This window comes from Amphibalanus amphitrite, unplaced genomic scaffold, assembly GCF_019059575.1.
Source record: "Amphibalanus amphitrite isolate SeventyFive unplaced genomic scaffold, NRLGWU_Aamphi_draft 000026F_arrow, whole genome shotgun sequence".
NCBI lineage: Eukaryota > Metazoa > Arthropoda > Thecostraca > Balanomorpha > Balanidae > Amphibalanus > Amphibalanus amphitrite.
The window spans coordinates 1077112-1099750 of record NW_024881522.1 but is presented as its reverse complement, the minus strand read 5'-3'; the positions used below and the strand labels follow the sequence as shown (position 1 = coordinate 1099750).

At 48.9% G+C, this 22639-nt stretch overlaps 2 protein-coding genes across 4 annotated transcripts; both read left to right on the top strand.

The window, feature by feature from the left end:
- The first annotated feature begins 4603 nt into the window (after positions 1-4603).
- On the top strand, positions 4604-16418 carry LOC122363581 (zinc finger protein 184-like). Of its 2 annotated transcripts, none has more exons than XM_043333048.1 (9): positions 4604-4737; positions 5995-6110; positions 10326-11337; positions 11536-12915; positions 13168-13345; positions 13750-13910; positions 14735-14922; positions 15244-15351; positions 16116-16418. In XM_043333048.1, the coding sequence occupies exons 2-9, from the start codon at positions 6033-6035 to the stop codon at positions 16209-16211; spliced, it is 3201 nt and encodes a 1066-aa protein (XP_043188983.1). In that variant the 5' UTR covers positions 4604-4737; positions 5995-6032; the 3' UTR covers positions 16212-16418. The 2 variants fall into 2 exon arrangements, with proteins under 2 accessions (XP_043188983.1, XP_043188974.1); XM_043333039.1 differs by lacking the exon at positions 4604-4737 and adding an exon at positions 4850-5149.
- Positions 16419-16889: 471 nt separating this feature from the next.
- Positions 16890-20942, top strand: LOC122363566 (coiled-coil domain-containing protein 169-like). Of its 2 annotated transcripts, none has more exons than XM_043333028.1 (6): positions 16890-17053; positions 17457-17557; positions 17873-17989; positions 18828-18973; positions 19477-19628; positions 20063-20942. In XM_043333028.1, exons 1-6 carry the CDS (start codon positions 16980-16982, stop codon positions 20421-20423), a joined length of 951 nt encoding a protein of 316 aa, XP_043188963.1. In that variant the 5' UTR covers positions 16890-16979; the 3' UTR covers positions 20424-20942. The 2 variants fall into 2 exon arrangements, with proteins under 2 accessions (XP_043188963.1, XP_043188955.1); XM_043333020.1 differs by having other exon boundaries at positions 16926-17053; positions 17873-18004.
- Positions 20943-22639: the final 1697 nt, after the last annotated feature.

Below are 22639 nucleotides of genomic sequence, written 5' to 3'. Positions count from 1 at the left end.
AAGCCATAAGCAAATCAGAAATCTCAATATGTCAGCTCTCCAAAATCACAAAATTTAATGGGCAAAAACAATATCATTTTTTCTTTACACAAGAAAATTATCAATCTGATCAACCTGTTATGCATTGAGGGGCATTGAGAGCTGATGATTGCGCAATGCCGAAAGCTTTTCATAACGTTGTTTTATTTCGAATCCAGAATTTACTTTTAGATCAAATGAGAGTGAGGTTAATTTTCTTACTATATGCAACCAGTTATGCCTTCAACTCGAACTGATACTTCCTCTGCCTCCAAACTACCTGAATATGATATAAGGTGAAAGGTGCAGAGAGACACAATAATGATGTGATAACTACTAACTAGGTGCCTCTCGCGCTCTTTAGGAATCTCAATCTTGATAACATAACAGAATTATAATTGTAGGCTTTACAATTAACTCCACGTTATAACAATATAGAGATTCAAATTATGATTACAATGATTATGATTATTAACTCAATTCAAATTATGATTACAATTAACTCAATATCAATATGATTAACTCAATCGGTGCAGCACATCAACATTTGAACTGCCTGACGACAGCTTATTTTTCTACTGAATAAAACAAAATTTGAAATTACAGGATTAGCATAGGAGACCAATCTGACCAAAACCAAAAATAGGGGACATGCCTAAGAGCTGGACTTTTTGCACGCGTTCCCCGCCAGGGGGCGCCACTGAGGAAGCACCCTCTGACGTCACAATAAAACTGCGCGCACTGTGCGCACGGTTCTGTAAGCAAGTAATATAGTGGTGGTTTCATGGTGGAAATTGGAATAAGTATTTTTACGTTGTAAAATTTCAAGCCGTTTTTGTTAAATTAATTAGTAAATGCATTTCAAAAGTATTTATTTTAAGTGTGAAAGGAGAATAGTTAGAAGAACATGGATATTTTTGTTCCAATAGCTTATAATGTGAGACATGATCGGTACTAACGGGTACTTCTAAGAAGTAGTGAAGAAGTACCAAACAGCCTGCTCGGCTACGATCGTCAGCTGTCCTTTGGAGCTGGACTTCAACGCTGTAAAAAAAATGTGTGCTGAATTAATTTTTAGTTTCACCAAAATATAAGCAATTTATCATTTCTTTTTCACTTTTGTAATTATTGTTGAGTGAAGAGACATGTTGCTAGTTCTGACAATATAAATTATTAATTAAAAAAAACGAAATGCGACGGTAAGTATCTGCTACTAAATTATCACTGAAACCAAATACATGGAAAATCTTGCTACCATTGCTTATAAAACGTGCTTATCAATACACAAATGTTTTATTTCAGACAAGAAGGATTTATTTGCCTGAATTCTTGCGTCATGTGCTACTGCTTTGATTCCAAAGACGCTCTCCGGGTCGGGGTAATTTAGTTCTTCATCGATCGATGAGAGATATTGATTCCATTGATATCCAAATTGATAAGCTCGGCACCATGGAGTAAGGGCGTCCCCACAGGGGTGACGCAGGAAATATGAAGGGCGTTTACACCGACAGTAGTTTCCCACAGCCGGCAATGGGAATCTCCTGTCGGTGTAAACGCCGCTATAGTCCCATCCAACTCAAACACTGGGGAATATCCCCGCACTTATGAGGACGGAAATCTATGGACCTGCTCGAAAAATAGTGAATAAAATACGGCGAGCTTTCAGTTTTATGGTTGGGTCTCCCTTCCGAGGCACATATTTACGGGGGATATTGGGTCATATTCCCCCGGCGTCCTGATGATCGGCGCCCAGCTCAACGTCGAAGGCGCCCTGATACGCGGCACTGCTATCTGTGAAGGTGCCCAGGTTGCTGCCGCTCGAATTTTGGTCGCCTACTTAACAAAACCTCCGTTGGTGCCATCTCAGTTTCCTCGAGGTCAGGCAACCTTCACACGCCGTTGGCTACCTTGGCTGGCCGGCTACTCGTTCCCCTCGTGGCGACGCTCTTGACATCCAGTCAAAAGTTGGAGTGGCTGGCGCCCCCAGTGGGGGCCGGGGAAGGGGCAGTGGGCCTCCACGTTGCTCTCTTCCCGAGCCTATGGTGACTTGGCTCAACTCTCCTCAATAGAATCTGGATTCTGCACGCTGTATTAACATGGGCGTAGACACCACTACGGACAATACGGACAGTGGGTGTGACAATCAGTAGTGCCATTCACATAGAGGGTGTCATATATGAGCGGAGAGGCAACAGTACAGCTGAGCGGAGAGACAACATTAAAACAACAGTACAGCTGGCGTTGCATGGAGCTGCAGGCAACCGGACAGCGGAGGCTTGCGAAAAATAAACAATTCGTCACTTCAACGTATAAACAATAGTATAAAAAGCAACATAAACACATATTCTCATGGTCGAACCCATGCACTAGCGGCTCACGGCGGGCACAGGCACGCAGTGCGGTAGCGGTACCGGATCACACGTCATGGGCGTTGTCTCAGCATAGGTTGTTATGAGCGGAGAGGCAACAGTACAGCTGAGCGGAGAGACAACATTAAAACAACAGTACAGCTGGCGTTGCATGGAGCTGCAGGCAACCGGACAGCGGAGGCTTGCAAAAAATAAACAATTCGTCACTTCAACGTATAAACAATAGTAAAAGCAACATAAACACATATTCTCATGGTCGAACCCATGCACTAGCGGCTCACGGCGGGCACAGGCACGCAGTGCGGTAGCGGTACCGGATCACACGTCATGGGCGTTGTCTCAGCATAGGTTGTTCGCAATCTAGTTGAAGCCTAAGAAGACGGCCAGTGGGGTCTCACTGCTGCTGAGGCGACCTCGGAGACGATGCGTCGCCCCTCCTGTCGGCGACCTGCGGTGAGCAGGACTCCAGATAGCTGGCTGGCACGTTGCCGACACTGCCAGACGCTGTCAGCAGGCCTCACTGCTGCAAGTGATGTGCAGATGGACGCCAGGTGACTTCGTCTGCAGGCGATTCCGGAGACCGCGGCCTCACCAGGCAGTACCACCTGCATCGCCATGTCGGTGTTTCTAGAAATGGAAAAATAACAGTATCGGTGAAGGACAAGCAATACAATGTATTCTGTTTTCCTCTCTTGCAGGTATACGTAATCTACAATTATCATTGTTCCTATTTCATTCAACTGAACCTGAAAATTCCATATTGGCACATTGTTTGACTAAATTTGTGTAGTTGGGAACAGGGGCGACGCCACGGTGCGACGACTGGAGGGGACATTGACCATTTTGGAGGGGACGAGACGAGGGACCATTTCAAGTCGATTCTTTCCATGCAACGCCATAGGCGTAATGTTAAAATTTTAAAAAGTGGAGGGGACGAGATCCCCTCCGTCTCCCCCCCCCCCCCCCCCCCTGTTGCGACGCCCTTGGTTGGGAAGCAGATTGTTTGAAATACATGTTTGGCTGAACAGTGCGGAAAATATTTCATTGATCACTACAGCTGCAACAAAAATACTGAGACAGAAAACATTTGCGCTTACCTGGCTCCTTAGTCAGTCCCGCACAATGGAAGTGGTACCATTTATCGCAGCCGTCGCATCCGACCATCGGTGCTGCACTGATGCTGCTGCACTCCCCACATTCCCAGTAGGTACCTTAGGAGCGTCTTGGCTGTGAAAAGATTACATGAGTCATGGCGCATACATGAAAAGTAATATGTTTTATATGTTTAACATCGCATAGCAAAGACAACAGCTGGGAGTCAAGTGTAAGCCAAAGTGTAAGCCCTGCCATGTTTTGCAGACTGGATTTTAAGCAAGAAAAGCTTTGCTAAAAATGACGCTTGACGAAGCCTCATCCTACTGGGCTGTCTGACATGTCTCCCTGTAAAATGCATGTGGCCCTTATATTGTATATATGATGAATATGTTAATAATGCAGAGAAAACACAGTATAAATTATACCCAACGTTTCATCTTAATCGACTTTGTCAAGGGTGTTTGAACAGCTTGAGATGAGTGAAGTGTAAGGGTACCTAGATACATCTGAAAATAAACTGAATCTGCGTTCAATAAACATTGATTTTGATAATACATTTCACAAATCAACTGCTAATAACAATCATACTAAAATAGCACGACAGATAACTAACAATCGCATGAAGAACTTCTTGATTCGCCTTGACATTGTCGTCCGAACGAATGTTGTCTGAAGTTACACATTTGTCTTTTCTGCGCAGCATTTGTTTTTGCCATTTACCACACCAATGTTCGCCAGCGGTGGTAACTTTTCCTTACCTGCTCACGAAACGTCACACACGACATGACGTCACCCGAAGACGTCATCAAAAAGTCCAGCTCTTAGGCGTGTCCAAAATAGGCCGACAAATATACCCAAATTGAAATAAAAAGTTATGAATACCGCCTGTAACTCCATAGGAATCTGGTAACACCTAGGTCAATAAATTAGTAGCTCAAAATTGCGTTGAAAACGAAACAGCTGCGCAGGAGTTGAGAAATTAAATAGATGTTATATAATAAATTATTAAATCGAAAGTTGTGACAAAAAAAAATCCATTTTTTCCTGCAACAAAAATTATAAAAAATAAAATAAAAAGCTTTCGGTTTTTTCAATTATCTTAAAAAAATATATTAGCTCTTAAATGAACAAGCATGTTGCAAGCATGAACGACACCGCCGCCATCTTTCTGCGTCGGAAGCGTCGTTCTTTCGTCGGAGAATTGACGGCACGTGGGCGAGAGCTGTGCGTGGCTGTGTCCGATTATTTCATGAGGGTGAGCTGAGTCATTATGACAAGATTTTGTGTATGAAATTGTTTTTTCTGTCTCACTTGAGTTCCTTTTTGCGGTTTTCTTAAAAAGGCAACGGTGACTGCGACGTTGCATTTAACAAAAATAATTTGTCTTACCACGTGTTTCGATTTGCACGTGTTCTGTATCTTTGAAGCGTTTACCATTTAGTTAATGCGTTTATTCCTGAATATTAAGCGTATATTACCGTCTTCAATTGGAGATGAATCATCAGTCATGTGCCATTGGTGCAACCAAACAACAAACCATACAATTAGAGGCTAACACTTATTATTATGCATGTGGGGACAGATGGGCGTTGTCTCAGCCATGTGGCTTCTATGTAATAGGGTACATCAACATTTTGACCTGGCTGTTGAGAGTGATACTTTGTATGGTAAGTCATTCTCAAGAGATCGGCAATTTTCAACTGGCCCAGTTTGACAGAGGAGCTAATGTAATACTGATGCCGATCTGGAAGGATCAATGTCTAGCAATTCAAAATAGACATCTGGGTCCTGTTTCACTGGTGAAGCAGCACGCTGCTATCACACGTGTCAAATTGGGTTTCCATGGAGACATCAACAAGCCATGGCGTCATCAAATTGTGTGATGTCATCAAATATTGCTGCTAACATCTTCACGGCCGTGCGAACAAATCAAACGCATTCAACGATACTGCAACTCTGTTCCAAACGTAGCTATGAAAAAACTCACGGATTACACGAAACGTCATTACTGTGGCGTCACCACATTACGTCAGCTCGCGCAATTTGATAGTAGCGCTCTGCTATCACCGGTGAAACAGGGCCCTGGAAAGTTGTATGTTATTAACAGTTTGCTTTTGTAGTTCTAAGCTATTAAGAGATAATAAAGTAATACCTTTTCTCTGTTTTTGCAATTGACAAACTCATTTACCTAGGAAAAGAAAAATTATGCAACCATCATGTGGTATTTACAGTGCAGTTATGTACAATTTCCATGTGTTTCTGTCATCTGTGTCTTGTACTCTTAATTTGTGATTTGATCATTTGTGATCTGCTTTACAAGTAATTTATTTTATATTTGCTTTGCTCATTACTCTAGCCTGTTTGTTAGAATTGGGTATTGTATTACTTTGATTTAAATGCATGCTGTATTTTATTGATGTTAAGTAAAATGTTCATGCCTGCCTGTGTTGTCCTGGGCAATTATGGTCTATAATAAAATAAAATAATTGATTGAAGTTTTTGTTTTTTTCAGGTCCAAATGTATGATTTCAAGTGAGCCCACTTTTCATCATGAAGGACTCAAAACTGGAAGGTGTTCTTCAGGTTTCAGAAGATGCTCCCATGGTTGTTACAACTGACAATGGGGAGGTGAGCAATTACTGATTTTCTGCATGCAGGCCAGATCTTTGCTATGAAAAGCCAGTTTAATGATCTTTTACAATAATGGCAATTTGTCTGTCTCCTCTCCCAGAATGCTGGAAAGTACGATCGACATCGATCGTGCGTGGTTCTAGGTCGATGAGCTGGGGTGCCGTCCGATGGCTCTGGGCATGTTATTGCAGTTATTGGCAGTTTTTGCCCCCTGCAGGCAAAACTGTTGACGTAAGGTCAAATCTGAGTTTCTCAGAAAAGGCGTTACTAGGGCTATCGAATGCGCGTTTCCGCAGCGCTGTAGCTCTATTGGTTCCCGAGTAATGCGTTGGCCTCTTGGAAATTGTCGACATTCGACCTGATAATCGGCGAAATTTTGCCTTCAATGACCTCTGGTGGCCTGACCTTTGACCTGACCAAAAAAGTGACCAGAGTGATTTCGTCATTATTTTTGGCGCTCTTTCGAACGCCGCCTTCCGCGTATCGCTACGCGTGGCCGAGGAGTTGAGTTAGAAGGGGGAGTGTTCAAACACTTCCCCCCCCCCACCCCAGCAGGGCGTGGAAATCCAGGACCCTCATTGGGGCGCGGGTTAACCTTCGCATGTGTGGAGGGGGGGGGGTGTTGGGTCGGATGGACCCCCTCGGTTTTTCGCGAATAATTCGTGCAAAAGCGGACGATCGCGATGAAACCTTCAGTATCCTCGAGTTTATCAATTTTACACCTACTCGGAAAATTTCATGACCCTAACCCAAATGTCCTTTGACCTGTGATGTGACCTATTTCTCGAGACCATGTTCGGCCGAAATCGCGATTCAGCGTATGTCAGCTCACATTATCCGCGCGTTGTCAGTCTTTTTGTGATTGTAAATGTCCAAACATGTGAAATGCTGCTCGTCCTATGCATTACGGTGGGTGTCAAGATCACATGAAGGTCAGGTCAAGGTCATAGACCTTCGATGACCTTCGTTCACTTTTTCGAGTTTTACATGTTTTCTTGGGTAATGTTTGGGGCTGATTTTGAATTTAGCACCCATTTGAACAATTACGAAGTAATACGAGAAGTAGTTTTACGATAATACGAAGTAATACGAAGTAATACGAAGTAGTTTTACGAAGTAGTAATACGAAGTAGTTTTAGTGCCTTCGTAACATGTTTCGCGCCGTCAGTGGTAGTTGTCACCTACTAGTTGGATGGTAGTTCGATAGCCGGTATGACGCCTACTGGTTGACCTGAAGTGACCCGACCTGGCCTAAATGAATGAAGACAACATCTGTTATCAAAACTAACGTGGAATATGTGATCAGCACCCTGAAAAAAAAACATAACCGCTCCACTTTTCAAAGTTCTAGCAGGTCCCGACTTTCCCGATTTTTGGGTCTTTGACCTGACCTGGAAGGTCAACCATTGACCTGGGACCTTAAAATTGGCTATCATCGGCCTCCTCTCGTCACGGGCAACACACTCGTTTTTTCGCGAAGTTTTACTTTGATCAGGGACCGAACGGCAGGGGGTCCAACCGACCCCTCCCCCCCCTCCCTACACGTTAGACGCTGGGGCATTCCACGATAGATTGTACCAGGCCCGTCACCCTCATCTCTCAGATTTTAATGAAAGTCGGTCCTAGGGGTAATCATATGCCCCAAAGACGCCTGGCAAAATATCAGACTTCTCAGATCAAAACTTTTTGAATTATATTGCATTACATTTTTTTAACTTCGGTTTGTAACGGTGAGTTTGATGGCCTATAACTCAAGAACGGGTTAAGCAACCAACAAAAAGTAAACAACACTAAGCTTGCGATGAATCAAAAATTAATATTACTTTTTAAAGATTCGAAAGAAAAAATTTCGTTGTTGAGAAAAAAACCTTAATATTTTTTTCATTTGCCTCTAATGACTTTTGGGACCAAAATTTTTCACATTTTTATTTTGTTTTCAAAATTAACTAAATGTCATTGCAAATCGACATGCAAAAAATTAGAAAGGTGTTCTTTCTATAAGTTCCTCATTTTCCCGCAAACAAAATGGGTTTCGGAGGGGTTGATACGACCCCAGCACGCAGTTTCGCTTCTAATAGAGCTAGAGCCTCGCGGAAAAAACGAGCGTGTGTGCCGTTACAAGTCGCAGCGATTGGTACCCTATTTTAAGGTCTCAGGTTAACCGGTAGCGTCTGAGGTCAGGTCAAGTGACTGAAGTTACGGGTTCGGTTTTTAGTAAATAACTTCGCAAAAAATGGCCGCAGAGCCGCGATTTTGGCATCATTGTGTTCGCCTAGCTCAGGTGCATCGAATGGTATACTTTTTGCTAGGGTGAGGTCAACTTAAGTAGTTGACCTCGGGTCAAGGTCAGGTCAGAGCCCCTCAGGTCACGAAGCTGGGCAAAGGGTATCATATGGCATATCATTCGATTCGGAAGGTCTTCCCGAGTCCATTGGTGGCTATCCCGACTCTCTAGCTCCATTTGATCGGGAGTTATTGACGAAAAACTAGTACGACCCTAATGACGTCATAAATGACGTCACGCAAGGTTAACAATGCAAAAGTGAAGCATTGGACTTTGCAAGGAGTGCATGAAATCACGATACCATGTACGTGAGATAGTTTTAGATCATTCTCGGCGCCAAAATAACAGTTTTTTTTATATTTCCCCATTGATTTATAACAGTGATGTCAAGTGACCGACCTGACCTCATGTAACCTTAAAAAATTCCCAGATATACAGGTTGTGAGACCTCTGGAGGACACCATGTATGCGTCCTGTAACTTTCATCTCGGACAGCTATGGTCATTGGCGTCCAAAACAATGTCAGAACCAAACAGCCTTTTTCACCCTCGCGCTTATAAGAAAGAGGGTTGGATGAACCCTCTTTTCACTTTTTTTCAGATGACTCAGACTTCAATTGAAATTTCAGTAACCCGTGATGTCATAAGGCAGCTTTACCACGCCATTTGTAAGCTCCCCTCCCGAAATCACTATTGGAAACCGTTATCGTGACGTAAAATAAATACATTTATAGAAAGAACGCCTTCCTAATTTTTTGCATATTTCTTAACAATGAGCCGAATATTTTTTTAAAGAAATATAAATTCAAAAAAAAAATTTGGTCCCAAAGTCCAAAAAATACAAATGTAAGAAAACTCGATGTGTCATATATCAAAAATAGCGTATTTTTTGAAATTTCAAAAATGCATATTATAAATAATCTCTGTTTCATTGCCAGTTCAATGTTATATAACATTTGGCATTTGAATAATCCGTCTTAGAGTTACAGCCCGCCAAACTTAGCGCTGCAAAGCAAGATCCAAAAAATGTTATACACCATAACTCAAAAAATACTTATCTGATAAGCCTGAAATTGTTACAGGTGGATTCAGAGCCCCTGATTACCCCTGAGACCAATTCTCGTCAAATTCCGAGAGATGAGGGTGTCAAATTGGAAAAAAGTGGTACGATCTATCGTGGAATGCCCCCGCTGTCAAACACCGTACGCATGCAAGGCTTAAATTCGTAATACTCTAAGAAGTCTCCCGATGTCACCAGAAGTCAGTGACCCTGATCTGACCCTTAGGTAACCTTGACACCTTCCATAATGCATGACAGAAACATAATTTCATGTGTTGGCTTGTTTCTTATCCCCAAAAGTCTGAAATCACCCGGATAATGTGCGCTGACCTACGCCGAATCGCGATTACGGCCTGACATTATTTTGGGAAACACGTCACAGTCAAAGGTCATTTCAGTTAGGGTCATGGAATTTTTCAAGGCATGTGTACAATAATTAATGATAGAATGATAAAAATTAACTCTATGATACTGAAGGTTTCGTGGCGATCGGCCGCTTTGTTCGCGTGTTATTCGCGAAAATCGTAAGGGGATCACTCTGACCCCATCCCCCTATAAGTGCAAGAGTTGATTTTCAGACTTGCTGAGTGCATTCATTTGTAGGCAGACACAGTCTCAACACTCTTGCAAATCCTGCAGTGTCGTTACACTCGGTAGTTCAGCATCCCACCAGCGTTTATAGACATCATTGCAGTTGAGCTAGGAATTAATCAAGTCATCATTCCACCAAATCGCTGCAAAATAACAGTCGTAGCTGACGCGGTCTCAAACCTCAACCAAAATACCACTGTCCAGGGCATTCCCTGCTGTGCCGTCACCCTCCCGGCGCGCCGTCTGACGCCGCGCCGCGCCGCCCCGCTGTTCCGCAGCTGCTCCTGCTGGCCGGGGATGGGTCGGGCGCCGAGCTGGCTGGAGACGGTGCCGAAATCGTGGTGGTCGAGACGGACGACGGCCAGCAGCAGATCCAGCTGGTGACCGAGGACGGCGGACGCGTGCTGGCGCTGCCGCCCGAGCTGGCCAGCCGGCTCAAGGAGAGCCTCTCCGGTCTGGTGGCCGAGTCCAGCGGCCTGCAGCAGCTGACTGCCGGCGCAGAGGACCAGGGTGAGGAGGGGGAACCGGAGGAGGATGAACAGTCGCAGGAAGAGACGGAGGAAGAGATGGAGGAGGTGATAGAGGAAGCTGCCGAGGTGCCGGAGGAGAGTGGGGAAGCGGATGAGGGCGTGGAGATAAAGCACGGAGCGATCGAGCTGCCAGAGGGAGCAGTGGTCCTGTCTGACGGAGCTGTCGAGCTACCAGAAGGAGCCGTGGTGTTACCGGAGGGAGCTGTGGTGTTGGAGGCTGGGGGCGTGGAAATGGCTGAAGAAGGCGCTGAGCTGCCGGAGGGGGCTGTCGTGCTGTCCGATGGAACCGTGGAACTTCCCGAAGGAGCTGTGGTTCTTGAGACGGCTGATGAGCTGCCAGAGGGCTCCACAGAGCTCCAAAGCGGAGAGGAAGGAGCAGCTGAGCCGAATGAGCAGGAAGAGATCATATTGCCTGATAAGGTAGAGGAGGCTAGCTCTGGCGATGAAGGTGGAGCAGAAGAGACGGCAATGGATGAAAACGGGTCAGCGTTTGCTGGAGAGGACACGGCAAATGATGAGCGAAGGGAAGATGATGATGGCAGTGACAGGGTTGTTGACTTTATGAAGGTGGAGGAACAGTCGGTGACCTCGGGCGATGAACACGTTGAGGAAGAGCATGTTAAAGAGGATGTTGGAGAGTTCCTCGGAGATCTTGGTTTCGCCGGGAGACCGAAGATTGAAGAATCGTCCACACACAGTGCGGAGGAGACCAATGATGCTGATCCTGAATGGACGGAGTCTACTGTCACCAGTGCATCAGGTAAGTTTTCATCTAGTTTATCACGTTTAATTACCCTTTTAGGTCATTAATGATTACGCTGAGGTAGAAACAAGTTGAAATTTTAGCTTTTGATTATATTGTCATTATTTTGAAGAGGAATTTAAAATACTTATTCTTATTTTGTGTTGTGTTTATTCGTAGCCACTAGACATGTAAAGTTGATTTCGGTCTCGCCAGGTGCGCAGGTGACGATCCGTCTGCCGACGGTGGCGGTGCTGGATGCGGCATCCACTGCGTCCAGCTGTGACGGTGAGACGGCACCCGAGCAGCCCGGTCCCTCGATCCGCCTCATCCGTTTGTCGGAGAATGGGCTCACTGAGGTGCCGGCGCAGACCCCCACCGCGGCGGAGAGGAGAGAGAGGTCGCGGGCCGAGGAGGAGGCCTGGGCGGCGCGCACCCGGCGCCGCGCCTCACGTGGTATTGCGCGCGCCGTGGCCGCCGTCCGACGCGCCGAGGATAGCGACAGCTTCGAGAGCGAGGAGGAGGAAGAACCTCCGCCGCCGCCGCCGCCCGTGGATAAAACGAAACGCGGCAGGGGCCGGCCGCGCAAGGCCGGCGGGTTCTCGTGTCAGCTGTGCCCGCGGCGGCTGCAGACTCAGCCGGAGTTCTTCCAACACCTGCGCGATCACTATGAGAAGCCGGGCGGCGAGGGTGCGGAAGGTGTATCTGCTGAAGGTGAAGGTGCTACTGAGGAGAGCTCAGAGCAGCTGGAACCGATCGCAGAGGAATCCGAGCATGATGTTGCCGGCGAGCGGCCCGCGGTCATAAACGTGGACATCATCGCGGCGGAGAGTGGCGCGTTTGAGTGTGACGAGTGCGACATGATATTCTATTCCGAGGACGAGCTGGAGAAACACAAAAAGACGCACATCGAGATTATGCCCACGCAACTGGAGGCGGACGAATCTGAGATGGAACAGGGTGGCGAGGAGGGTGCCGTTTCGGCGGGCGAGGAGCACGCAGAAAACGTGCCCGAGTCGGCTCAGTCGGACGGCGATGGAAAATCGCCGGCCGTCGAGTTCGACCCGGCGGCCGCCGAGCAGTACGAAATGAAGAACCTGAAGAAGTGCGACAGCTGCCCTAAGGTGTTCACCACGCTGGCATCACTGCGAAACCACCGGCTGCGCATGCACAACGATGGCGAGCCCGTGTCGGTCACCAACGCCGCCAAACACGAGTACGAGTGTGCGGAATGTCACGTGACCTACACGTCGTACAAAATTCACCTGCGTCACATGCGGCTTCACGAGGACAAGGCGGCGGGCCGGCTGTCGCACCGGTGCTCGACGTGTGGCGCCTCGTTCCTCACGGGCACGCTGTTGTCGCACCACGTGCAGAGGGAGCATCCGGAGCGGTGCCGGCGGCCGGCGGCCAGCAGACCGGCCGGCGTGCAGCCGCGGCCCAACGGCCGGCCGCCCGGCTCGGCCAACAAGGCGCGCCAGGCCGTCTATGACAAGATTCAGGAGACCGAGCACGGCACGTTCCGCTGCATGATCTGCTCAATCGAGAGGAAGAGCAAGAACCAGATGTTTTATCACATCAGCATGAAACACAAAGGTGAGTGCAGCCGTCTGCCAACTTGTTCAGTGGTCATGATTAAAAGTAAATTTAGGAATATAAATCATTAAACAGTTGAATTTTAGTTGTAGTGTTTCATCGAATTTTGCATATACATAACGTTCCGTGCTACATGTGTTCTTTTTTCTTTTGGGCATTTTTTTGCGGAGAACCTATTCCCCGAGACCCTTTTGACATTGCTGCCCTCGCTGCGATCTTTGTTCAATGTTCTTCGTTGTCACTGCTCGGCAGCGTTGGAGGGCCACAAGTGTGAGACGTGTGGCAAGGCGTTCTTCACTGATACGGCACGCAGGGTGCACGAGCGGACTCACACCGGCGAGCGGCCGTACGGCTGCGATTTCTGCGCGCGCCGGTTCCGCCAGCAGGCAGATCTCAACGCGCACGTCATGTCGATACACACGCAGGAAAGGTCAGTGCTGCTGCGACACGTTAGATGCCCCAACATATTCCATTCATCAGTCTGGGTATTGTGGGCGCTGAGTCACGGCTGTGTGGCCTATGCGTCCGACCCGTCCAAGTTCCCTGTTGGCTGTTCATATTATTACATGCCCATGCGACCGCAACTTAGTGTTACTCTCAACGCTTGTGTGCATCTAATGCATCTTTAAAAAGCATCAAATGTACTGTCAATCTGTGTGCCTGCACATTTTCGCTTCCATTATTTTTTTTTTTTATTACTGCTTGAAGCTGATCAGGAATTGGCTGTTTTCTTCGTCGATCGATCATGAATGCTTTGCGTGGAGATTTATCGTCGCTTGATGTTATCTCTTTCACCATGTTCTCCTTTGACTGACAGTGTTATGTACTTTCCAGGCCGTACCGATGCCGCTTCTGTAGCAAGTCGTTCTCCCGCAAGTACTCCCTGACGGTTCATATGCGTTGTCACACCAACGAGCGCAACTACAAGTGTCACATCTGCAACAAGGGCTTCCGGGCGTCCACCTATCTGACGGGTCACATGAAAATACACTCTGGTGAGCTCAGCGGCCGTGCGGCGTACGGGAACCGGGTGGGCAGCCATACCAGATGATAGGGGGGGGGGGGGTGAATACGGTTTACGAGTTAGATCCTAGCAGGGTCTGGTTGGGATGCGCGACTGCGATGGGTATGGGGCTGTCTGTCGTGTATGGTAATAATGTATCGTGATAATCGTTGGAATCGCTATGAGTAACGCTGTTGCATATACCCAGCGCGTGTTGGCCATCAGGTTGTTTGTTTTTGTTTTGTTGGGTCAGGCCCTTTCGGTCCAATTAGACCATTTCAGAGCCGGAAGGGTGTTAGGAATTAGGGGGAGACATTGGTCTGGGCAGGCACCCTAGTGAGTCACCGGGGCTGAGCCCATCCCGAAGGACAGGCCGACCAGCCCCAAGGTACTCACTGCACTCGGCTACGGGGTGCGCTCCCTCGGGAGCAGCGGTGCCGCTCCAAGGGTGCCGCTCCGGTGCCCGCATGAGATAAAGTTGCCTGTCCAGCCCGGAGGGGGGTTGCGGCGTGGAGAAGGATTTCAGTATCCTGAGGATAGAAGCACGGAACGGTGTCCATCAGGAGACACCGATCTCACCAAGTACAACAATAGCATACTGCCATATTCTGTAGAGTACAATTACTGCAGGCAGCCATTTCTCACACCGACCTAGTCCACTGCCACCCTACCGAACTTAGATAACGGATTTTCAGCCCCCCCCCCCTCACCGCTGACCCCCGAGTCACTCGTGTAGTCTACCCCTCCCCGGCACCCTCCAGTGTGGCCCACCCCTCTCCCCACACCCGCCTGACTGACCTGTACCGCTCTCTGCAGGTGAAAGGTCTCATGCCTGCCCGATCTGCTACAAGACGTTTCGTATGCGCTCGGACATGAAGCGGCACATCTTCACGCACTCTCGGGAGCGGCCGCAGCCGCGCTCTCTTCGCTCGCTGAATGTGGAGATGGCCGGCAGTGAGGAGGGCGGGGTGGTGCTGCTCGACCCCTCCCAGCTCTGCCTCCAGGTGAGGAGTCACCAGGGGTCAAGATTTCGGGGATGCTTGCGGTAGTGAAAAAGAAATTTGGTGTATACTTAAATGCATACACGAAAGATATTGTACTAGTGAGTAACTTTCGTATCATAACGATCTCACGTTTATTACTTTTTATCGATGACACGACCTATTTGCACCCGGGATTGGCCGGCACTTTCCTTACTGGTGTATGAGACATCTCGTTCTACTGGTACCCGTGCCGCTGTATTTGTTTTGGTGTCCCCTTTTATTAGTCGTTTCGGTGGTTGTTTGGTGTCGAGTCTGACCCGACTATTCCCCGTTCTGGTGCAGCTGGTGTCTCAGGCGGATGGTGATGCGATGGTGATCACCGAGGGTAACCAGACGATGGTGCTGGACGGCTCACAGACGGTCATTGACGAGCGGACCGGGCAGCTCATGGTGAGTGAAAGCCGCCAGTATGCTGCGCAGACGTAAGGGGGCGCTGATCGAGGCGGGGGACGGGCGGGCAGGGTAGATGGAGGGCCGCGGCAGTTCGGCGCTGGAATGGGCGCGGAATGGAGTCCACTGAGCGACTGATGGGTGTCAAATAGCGTCCTCGGAGTGTTTCTAATGAATTTTAGGAGTTTGATGGTCCATGTCTAGGGAGGATTCGTTATTGATAGCCATGTGTCTGCGAAGTTTCGTCATTATCTTGAATTAAGTTCGTGACTAAGATTGCGTTTTAACGCCCTTGGCCTCGATTATCGCACGCTGGGGACCATCAGTCTCAGAACTGCAATCTTTGACACGTAAACCAGGTGCTTCGACAGACTACTCTTGTCAAACTTCGGACTTCACAGTGCTCATAGCTGAATGTCGTGCCAGCGTAGCATCAGTGAATATTCGCCTTGATTGCTTGAAGCGCCCATCACCTGTTGCCCTTCCGTCTAGTTCCGTCAAATTTGTTAACTTTTTCTTTTCATTCCGAGGTCCTTTCTCATCGGTGCCCATCTTTAAATCTGCTTCGCCTGTCTTGGATACCTGCCGCCGCGGTCCTGTGCTCCCCAGTCTGATTCGCCCCATAGTCCTAATAAACTTGTCCTCCCCACCCCGGTCATGTGTGGCTGGCGAGACCCTGGCCCACATCCCCTGCCATTCTCCTATCGAACCATGCATCCCCTCCTCTCGCCCTCTCTCTAACCTTTCTCCCCGTCTCTCCCCAGGTCCCCGAGTCGGCCATCTCGGAGCTGGACGAGACGGCGATGGCCTCCATGTACCTGCTGGCCGACAGCCAGTCTGAGGCCACGGAGCTCACATAGTGCCACCGGTACTAGGCCCGGTCCCCGGCGTCAGCTGCTAGTCCTTCATCGTCATCAATTGAGGCGACACGGCGCGGTGAGCCCTCCGCCGCCACTGTCGTCGCTTCTGCTGCTGCTGCTGCTGCTCCTGTTGTTGCTGTTGCTGCATGTTGAGCTGTTATTTATGAGGGACATATTTTTACGAATACATGATAATGGAATGCCAAAGCTTTGTTTTGTGTCACTGGGGCATGCTCGTTGGGTGGAAGGAACTAATGAATGAAAAATATGGTCATTTCACGCCAGCCACGTCAAAGAAATAGACAGAGGCATCTGGATTATCAATGTCGATTGCTGTTCCAATGTTATATTTACTGGTGATTCCTCATCACGAATACGTTCATTTCACAGAAAATCACCGCTCGACTTCTACTAATCGAGCGAAAAACAGCCTAATTCGCCGTCCTTGTGTCCACGGTGTCTGTTGACCGACTGGGGTATTATCTCCCCCTAACCCTTCCGGGGGCCGTCTGGGCCGTCAGTCGCGGCTATAATGATCTGTCGGTGACCCTGATCAGCGGCACGGTCACGTCACGCCGGGCGTCATTGATTGACCCGGTCACGGAGGAGCGGTGCCGGCCGACACCGTTGCTAGGCAACCGGTGTCAACAGACTGCCGGGGTAGTGCGGGGCCGGGGTGGCCGGCCTGTCAGAGCGCGCTCGGTGGTGGGACGGAGCGGTAGGCTGGGTCAGTGAGGAGAGACTGGCCTGGTGAGACAGCAAGTCGACATGTCCCGCCGGGAGGCTGACCTGGCAGAGTTTGAGAGGCTCACTGCCGACCTGGACAAAGAGCTGCAGTACTGGTGAGACAGCTGGGGGGGGGGGGGGAGGGAGGTCAGGGTTAGAGGTCGGTACTGAGGAGGGGGAGGGCGCGGGGTCACGGACATAGGTCCTTACTGGAGGGCGGTAGTGGGGAATCGTCGAGCTCGGGTGGTGGATATTAGCTGCACTTATTGAGGTAAATGGCCCAGGGTCAAGGGCGTTACGTAAATGTCGGTGTTTGCTGCCTTTGATACATCGATAATGACATCAGTCATTTGATCATCAGCCGCCATTCGACTCAATATTTGCTCAATACCTGTTTGTCTTTTTACGTCAATAAATTTTATCGGTGGAATGCTGACGTCGTATGTTCGTCCCCGCCAGTGACATCTACTTCCACTACCCTGCCACCAGCGTGTCTCACATGTTCTGCCCTACCTTCAGTGAGACGCTGGACTGGTCCAACGTCAGTATGGAGGCCACGGTGGAATCGCTCAAAGACCAGCTGCACGCGCTGGAGCGGAACCAGCACCCCGCCGATGACGGTGAGCACTTCTGCTCCAGAGTCAACAACCCAAGAGTCCAGAGGAACCAGATGAACCGATGACGTTTTGAACAGGAACGCCCGGGTCGTAAAGAAATTTATCTTCATAACGAGAGAATGTAAACTGTAAAGATATCGGGGAACGACTGCTAAGTTCTACCCTTACGTAAGCGTTTGATTTAGACGGTTGTTTGTTTAGCGGCCAAGGTTTCAACGTTTGTATGCAATATAATTTACTCTCCTCTACGATCCGAGAAACGCATCCCCTTCGCTCACTCTACACTAACTAGCCCCCTCCCCTCCACTTGTCTTTCAGACGCGCTGGAATGGAAGACCCGCTACGAGAGTCAGGTGGCCCTCAACGCCGACCTAGACCAGCAGAAGCAGGCGCTGTCGCAGCAGCAAGCCTCCCTGCGCAACAACATCAAAGAAGGTCAACAGGGCGACGGTCGGTGACTCGGGGGGCGGGGCGTGACCCTTGTGTGACCCGCGTGGCCCGAGGGCATTACGCACGCACCGAGCCCCCACCAGGCTGGCGCCGCCGCCGCCGGCGGGTCGGTCGCCAGTGGGACGTAGATTTTTGGAGCGGTCTCGAGCCGCCACAGACGGTAGGTGCGGCTTTTGACGCGCTCCTGGCGTGTTTTTGACTTTTGGAAGTGACCCGCACACATTTGACGACATTCACCAGGATAGTGCGAGGATGTGGGCTGGGGTTTTCTCACAACCTTGCATCGATGGCCCTGATATGTACATAGCTCTTTGGTCACCACAGAGGTATTGGCAGGCCTCTGATGGATGGTTGACCTTAATCCATTCGTAGGACTGTTTGCACAACCATACACTGATTACACATTTCGTGATACAGCGTTTGCTTTGCTGTGTAAGCATGACACCATTTCCAGGAAGGCTCCTGGCAAAGGCATGCCATCATCACTTCATTGCATGACTGCTGAAAAAGACATGTTTTAAGACCTTGATTTCACGATAACAACTTGCATTGTAGTGGAATCAGCTTCGATGTATGTTAATTATTTCTCGTCTAACTAGTAATGAGTTGTTTCCTACACGTTCTGAGCTGCTGAATATGTCGCGTAATTTTCGCTGAATGGCAAACAAGCTTCCAAGTTCCAACTGTACGGTACTGGTAAACTTCAGTTCAGCTGATCCGCATTTAACAACCTGCCCCGAGCTATGTATGCTTTCAAGCTTTTCACGCATGCGACTGTGTGAAATCCTCGGCAGCCGCCCGCTGACTGCGAACCCGTTTCCAGTGTACAAGATCGACATGATGTTTCCCGAGTACGAGAAGTACACGGAGACGGAGCTGATTAAGCTACTGAAGCAGCTGGAGAGGCAGAAGCAGGACCTGATCTCGCAGCTGAAGAACGTCCAATACCAGACCGACAAGGAGTCCAAGGTCGGTGCCGGGTACAGCAGCAGATCCTTATGCATAGACGGGTACGACAGAATATTAGGTACGACCACCGCTTCAGGCTCGGGGCATGGTGGCACAGAAGCTTCGCTGATGATGACTTTTCGCATCAGCTAGAAAAATCGTGGTGATAATAGTCATGATAGTGCGATTGAATTAGTAATGGGTGGACGAAAAAAACGAAGTACGAACGGTCGAACGAACGAATGAATGAACGATGTGTCCCCACTCCACATCACGCTCAACACTCCCCCATCATGCTCACCATCCCCTGAACAGAAAGGCGGTTATCGCCTCGCATCACTGCAATGAGCTGCAATGAGTGACAATATTCCCATGACCCGAAAGTTGCCTGCCTCACCACATTAGCTTACGATGACCTGCGTAACTGTTTCCCATCATCCAAGTAGCCTGTGAGAGACCGAATTATATCGGTCTATCCTATTCCTTTACAAATCTAACACGAGTGTTTCGCCCTCCCCTGACAGGATTTCCACCACTACGACGAGCTGCGTCGGACGTACCGGGCCGACATCGGCATCACCAACCGGGACCTGGAGCACCTGCGGAGCGTCCGCCGCCTGGTGGAGAAGGACGCGCCCGTCTCACCCATCACGTCGCCGGGGACGCTGCGATGGAAGTGAGAGACGGGACTGGGCGGAATGGGGAGACCAGAGGGGCGTTTGGGAGGGAGAGTGAGGTGTGGGTGGGAGTGACTAGATGGAAGGGATAAAAGGGGGTGAGATGAGGCTGTCAGCTTGGGTCGGGTCCCGTTAGATCCAAAAGGGTCACCCCAACAAGCAACTAAACAAGGCTGCCTTCTGGCATCAGAGGTCTGTGATGTTACACTTTATGGATCGTGTACGTGGTATTTTCAATGTGGGTCAGGCTGTTTCCATGGGGTTATTTCGGAAACAAACGGGGCACGCTGAATTTTAAGGGAGTGTACACCGCACATTCACTGGCCAACGACGTTGATCAAACCAGTGTTTAATTATGGACCACCGTTCCCTAGGAATGATTCACCACATGTCGCGGCACCCGAAAGCACTCACTACCCTGCTCATTTTCCAGCAACAAGGACGGCATCACGTCCAACCAGCGCATCCTGGACCCGAAGCGGGGCCCGGTGAACCGCACCGCGGGAGTGCGGTCCCTGCCCCGTGTGGAGGACCGCCCCGCTCGCGAGGGCCCGCCACGCCAGCAGGGTGGCTCTGCCAGCCAGAGTGACAGCCCGGCGGCCGAAAAGCGCAGCGGCAGGGCCAGAAATCTGCCCAAAATGGAGACAACCGCCGCCGCCGAGAAAAAGGCGCCGCCCAAGGAGAAACCGAATGGGAGCAAACCGAACGGTAGTAAGCCGAGCGTGAGTAAGCCGAGTGGGAGTAAGCCGAGCGGGAGTAAACCGAGTGGGAGTAAACCGGCGGGGAAGAAATAGAGCCGGTTTGGGAGGACGGGGTGGGGCGGAACCGTGGTATCTTTAACCTTACCAATTGTGCAACAGAGAACGGTGTTTGATAGTTTTGGCAAATGAGAACGTTGTTGATTGAGTGATGTGAGTGAAAGATGCGTTGTTGATGCCTATCGAACCGAACTTTCTATCTATGTGATCTGGACGTACTGCGTACCGGTACGGACGATAGCAATATTGTCACTCAGCGATAGCCGCTTTGAAGGGAGCTTTTTATCGATTTACTGTTGGACTGTAGCGTACAAACGCTCCATTGGAGCACGGAGGTCCGACCAAGATTCTTGTTCCGACGGCTATTCACGTAAACAAAACTCAGTCGTCGAATGCATCGAATCTTCGATGAGCGGCTTGCAATCGAGCGTATGTCGTATGTGTATGTGTCCGTATTCGTAAACATGGTGCAATGCTATAGTGTCTTGCGAGTTAATCAAATAGAAGAATACATGCGTGATTATTTTGATTTTTGGAAATATATCGTCATAGTAACGGGTTGACGGGCTGGCGGAAGGATAAAAAGTAATGTTGATTAGACAGATTGGATAATGATGTAAATAATAAACCAATGTCACAGTGATCAAGACTGTTGATGCCGTAAGCTTTGTGTTTTGAATATATTTGATTTGTAGAATTGGTTTATTATTTACATCCTTATCCATAAAAAGTAATTTCGGTGCAGAATGGAGAACGAAACAAAGTAAAAATGTCGGTTCTTCCGCCTTTTCACGAAAGGTGGTCGATAAATACCTACATGTAAATGCAGTAGAATGAGAAGTCCGAGTCAGAGAGCCCTAAAGCTGCCGTCTGACCGGTCAGGGACCAGGTACAGCCCTCTGCAAACTGCCTGGTAGGTATTCTTTTTTCGACAAAAGTGAGAATAACGCGAATACTATGCTATCGGTCATTCCGAAACCGTAGCAGAGCAGCAAGACGCGCTAGACCCCACCCCTTAGATTGGCATCATCACCGTATTCATTTTTCATCTAGTTCGGCAACTAAACCCAAAAGCTTATATTTGCCCCCAAAACAAACTTTTGCATTTTGTTGCCACACAAGGCATATACTTTGTTTATTGATAGACCTAATCGAAGGAGTGGAGCATGGCGCATCTATTTGCAGTGAGTTCCGACCGACTGATAACATAGCCTTTGAGTTATTATCGTGTTTTTCGAAAAAAAAGAATACCTACCACGCAGTCTGCAGAGGGCTGTACCTAACTTCCCCAGGCCCCAGCAACCACCAGGCAGAGTCGACCCAACTCGTTTTTTTCTGATCGTCACAACGGATATCGTGATAATTACGGTATGCGTTGCGCAATTAAGACGTATTTATGCTACATTATACTGCTGTGGTATCTGGATAATTAAAAAGGGTTATATGCTTTTTGTTTATCAGTAACGGTGGAACACCTAAACCTTCAATTAAGGGGGGGGGGGGGGCACTGCCGACTTTTAGTCTCATTCTTTCCATGCAACGCCTATAGGGCTAATGTTAAAATGCCAAAATCAAAAGAAGGGCACGGTGCCCCGGTGCCCTCCCCGTTCCGCCGCCTATGTTTATTGTTTACGAACACGTCGGGACACGCTGTGTAGACACACATTTTCTTATAACACCCGTCCCGCCGTATCAGTTGCCATAGAGTCGTGGGTGTGACAATTCACGAAAAGCGGAAATAGTTGAGGAAAGATTGGCGTAAAGCCTTGACCCCAGTCGACACGCCCAGGCCAGTACCAGGCGTTTATATAGCCTTGGGCCAGTATGTGGCCCGTGGCCGATCATAAGGCATTTTTATTTACCGTACGAATACGGATGGCCCGTTTGCCCTCGGGCGCTGGTCACGTGACTGTTTCGGCGGGCGACTGGACTATCAGCTGATCACGGGCCGCGTGAGTGACAGTGACGACTGGCGAGTGATTGGTGTGGTGGAGAGGATTGCGATCAGTGACAAATATTACCGGTGTGGTAAATGTGAGCAGTGTGGAGTGCCGTATACATCAGTTTTCAAGTGCGCGAAGTGTGTGCATGCTTGCTTACACGCGGAATTAATTTGTTTTGGGCAGCATCGCGAAATAATTTATCGTGAGACAAGCAGAAGGACGTCCGCCATCAACGTTCGGGGCGACAGAAAGGTAAGTCACTGACCGTTGACCAGGGACCGCGGATTCCGGGGGGCAGGGTGTGCAATT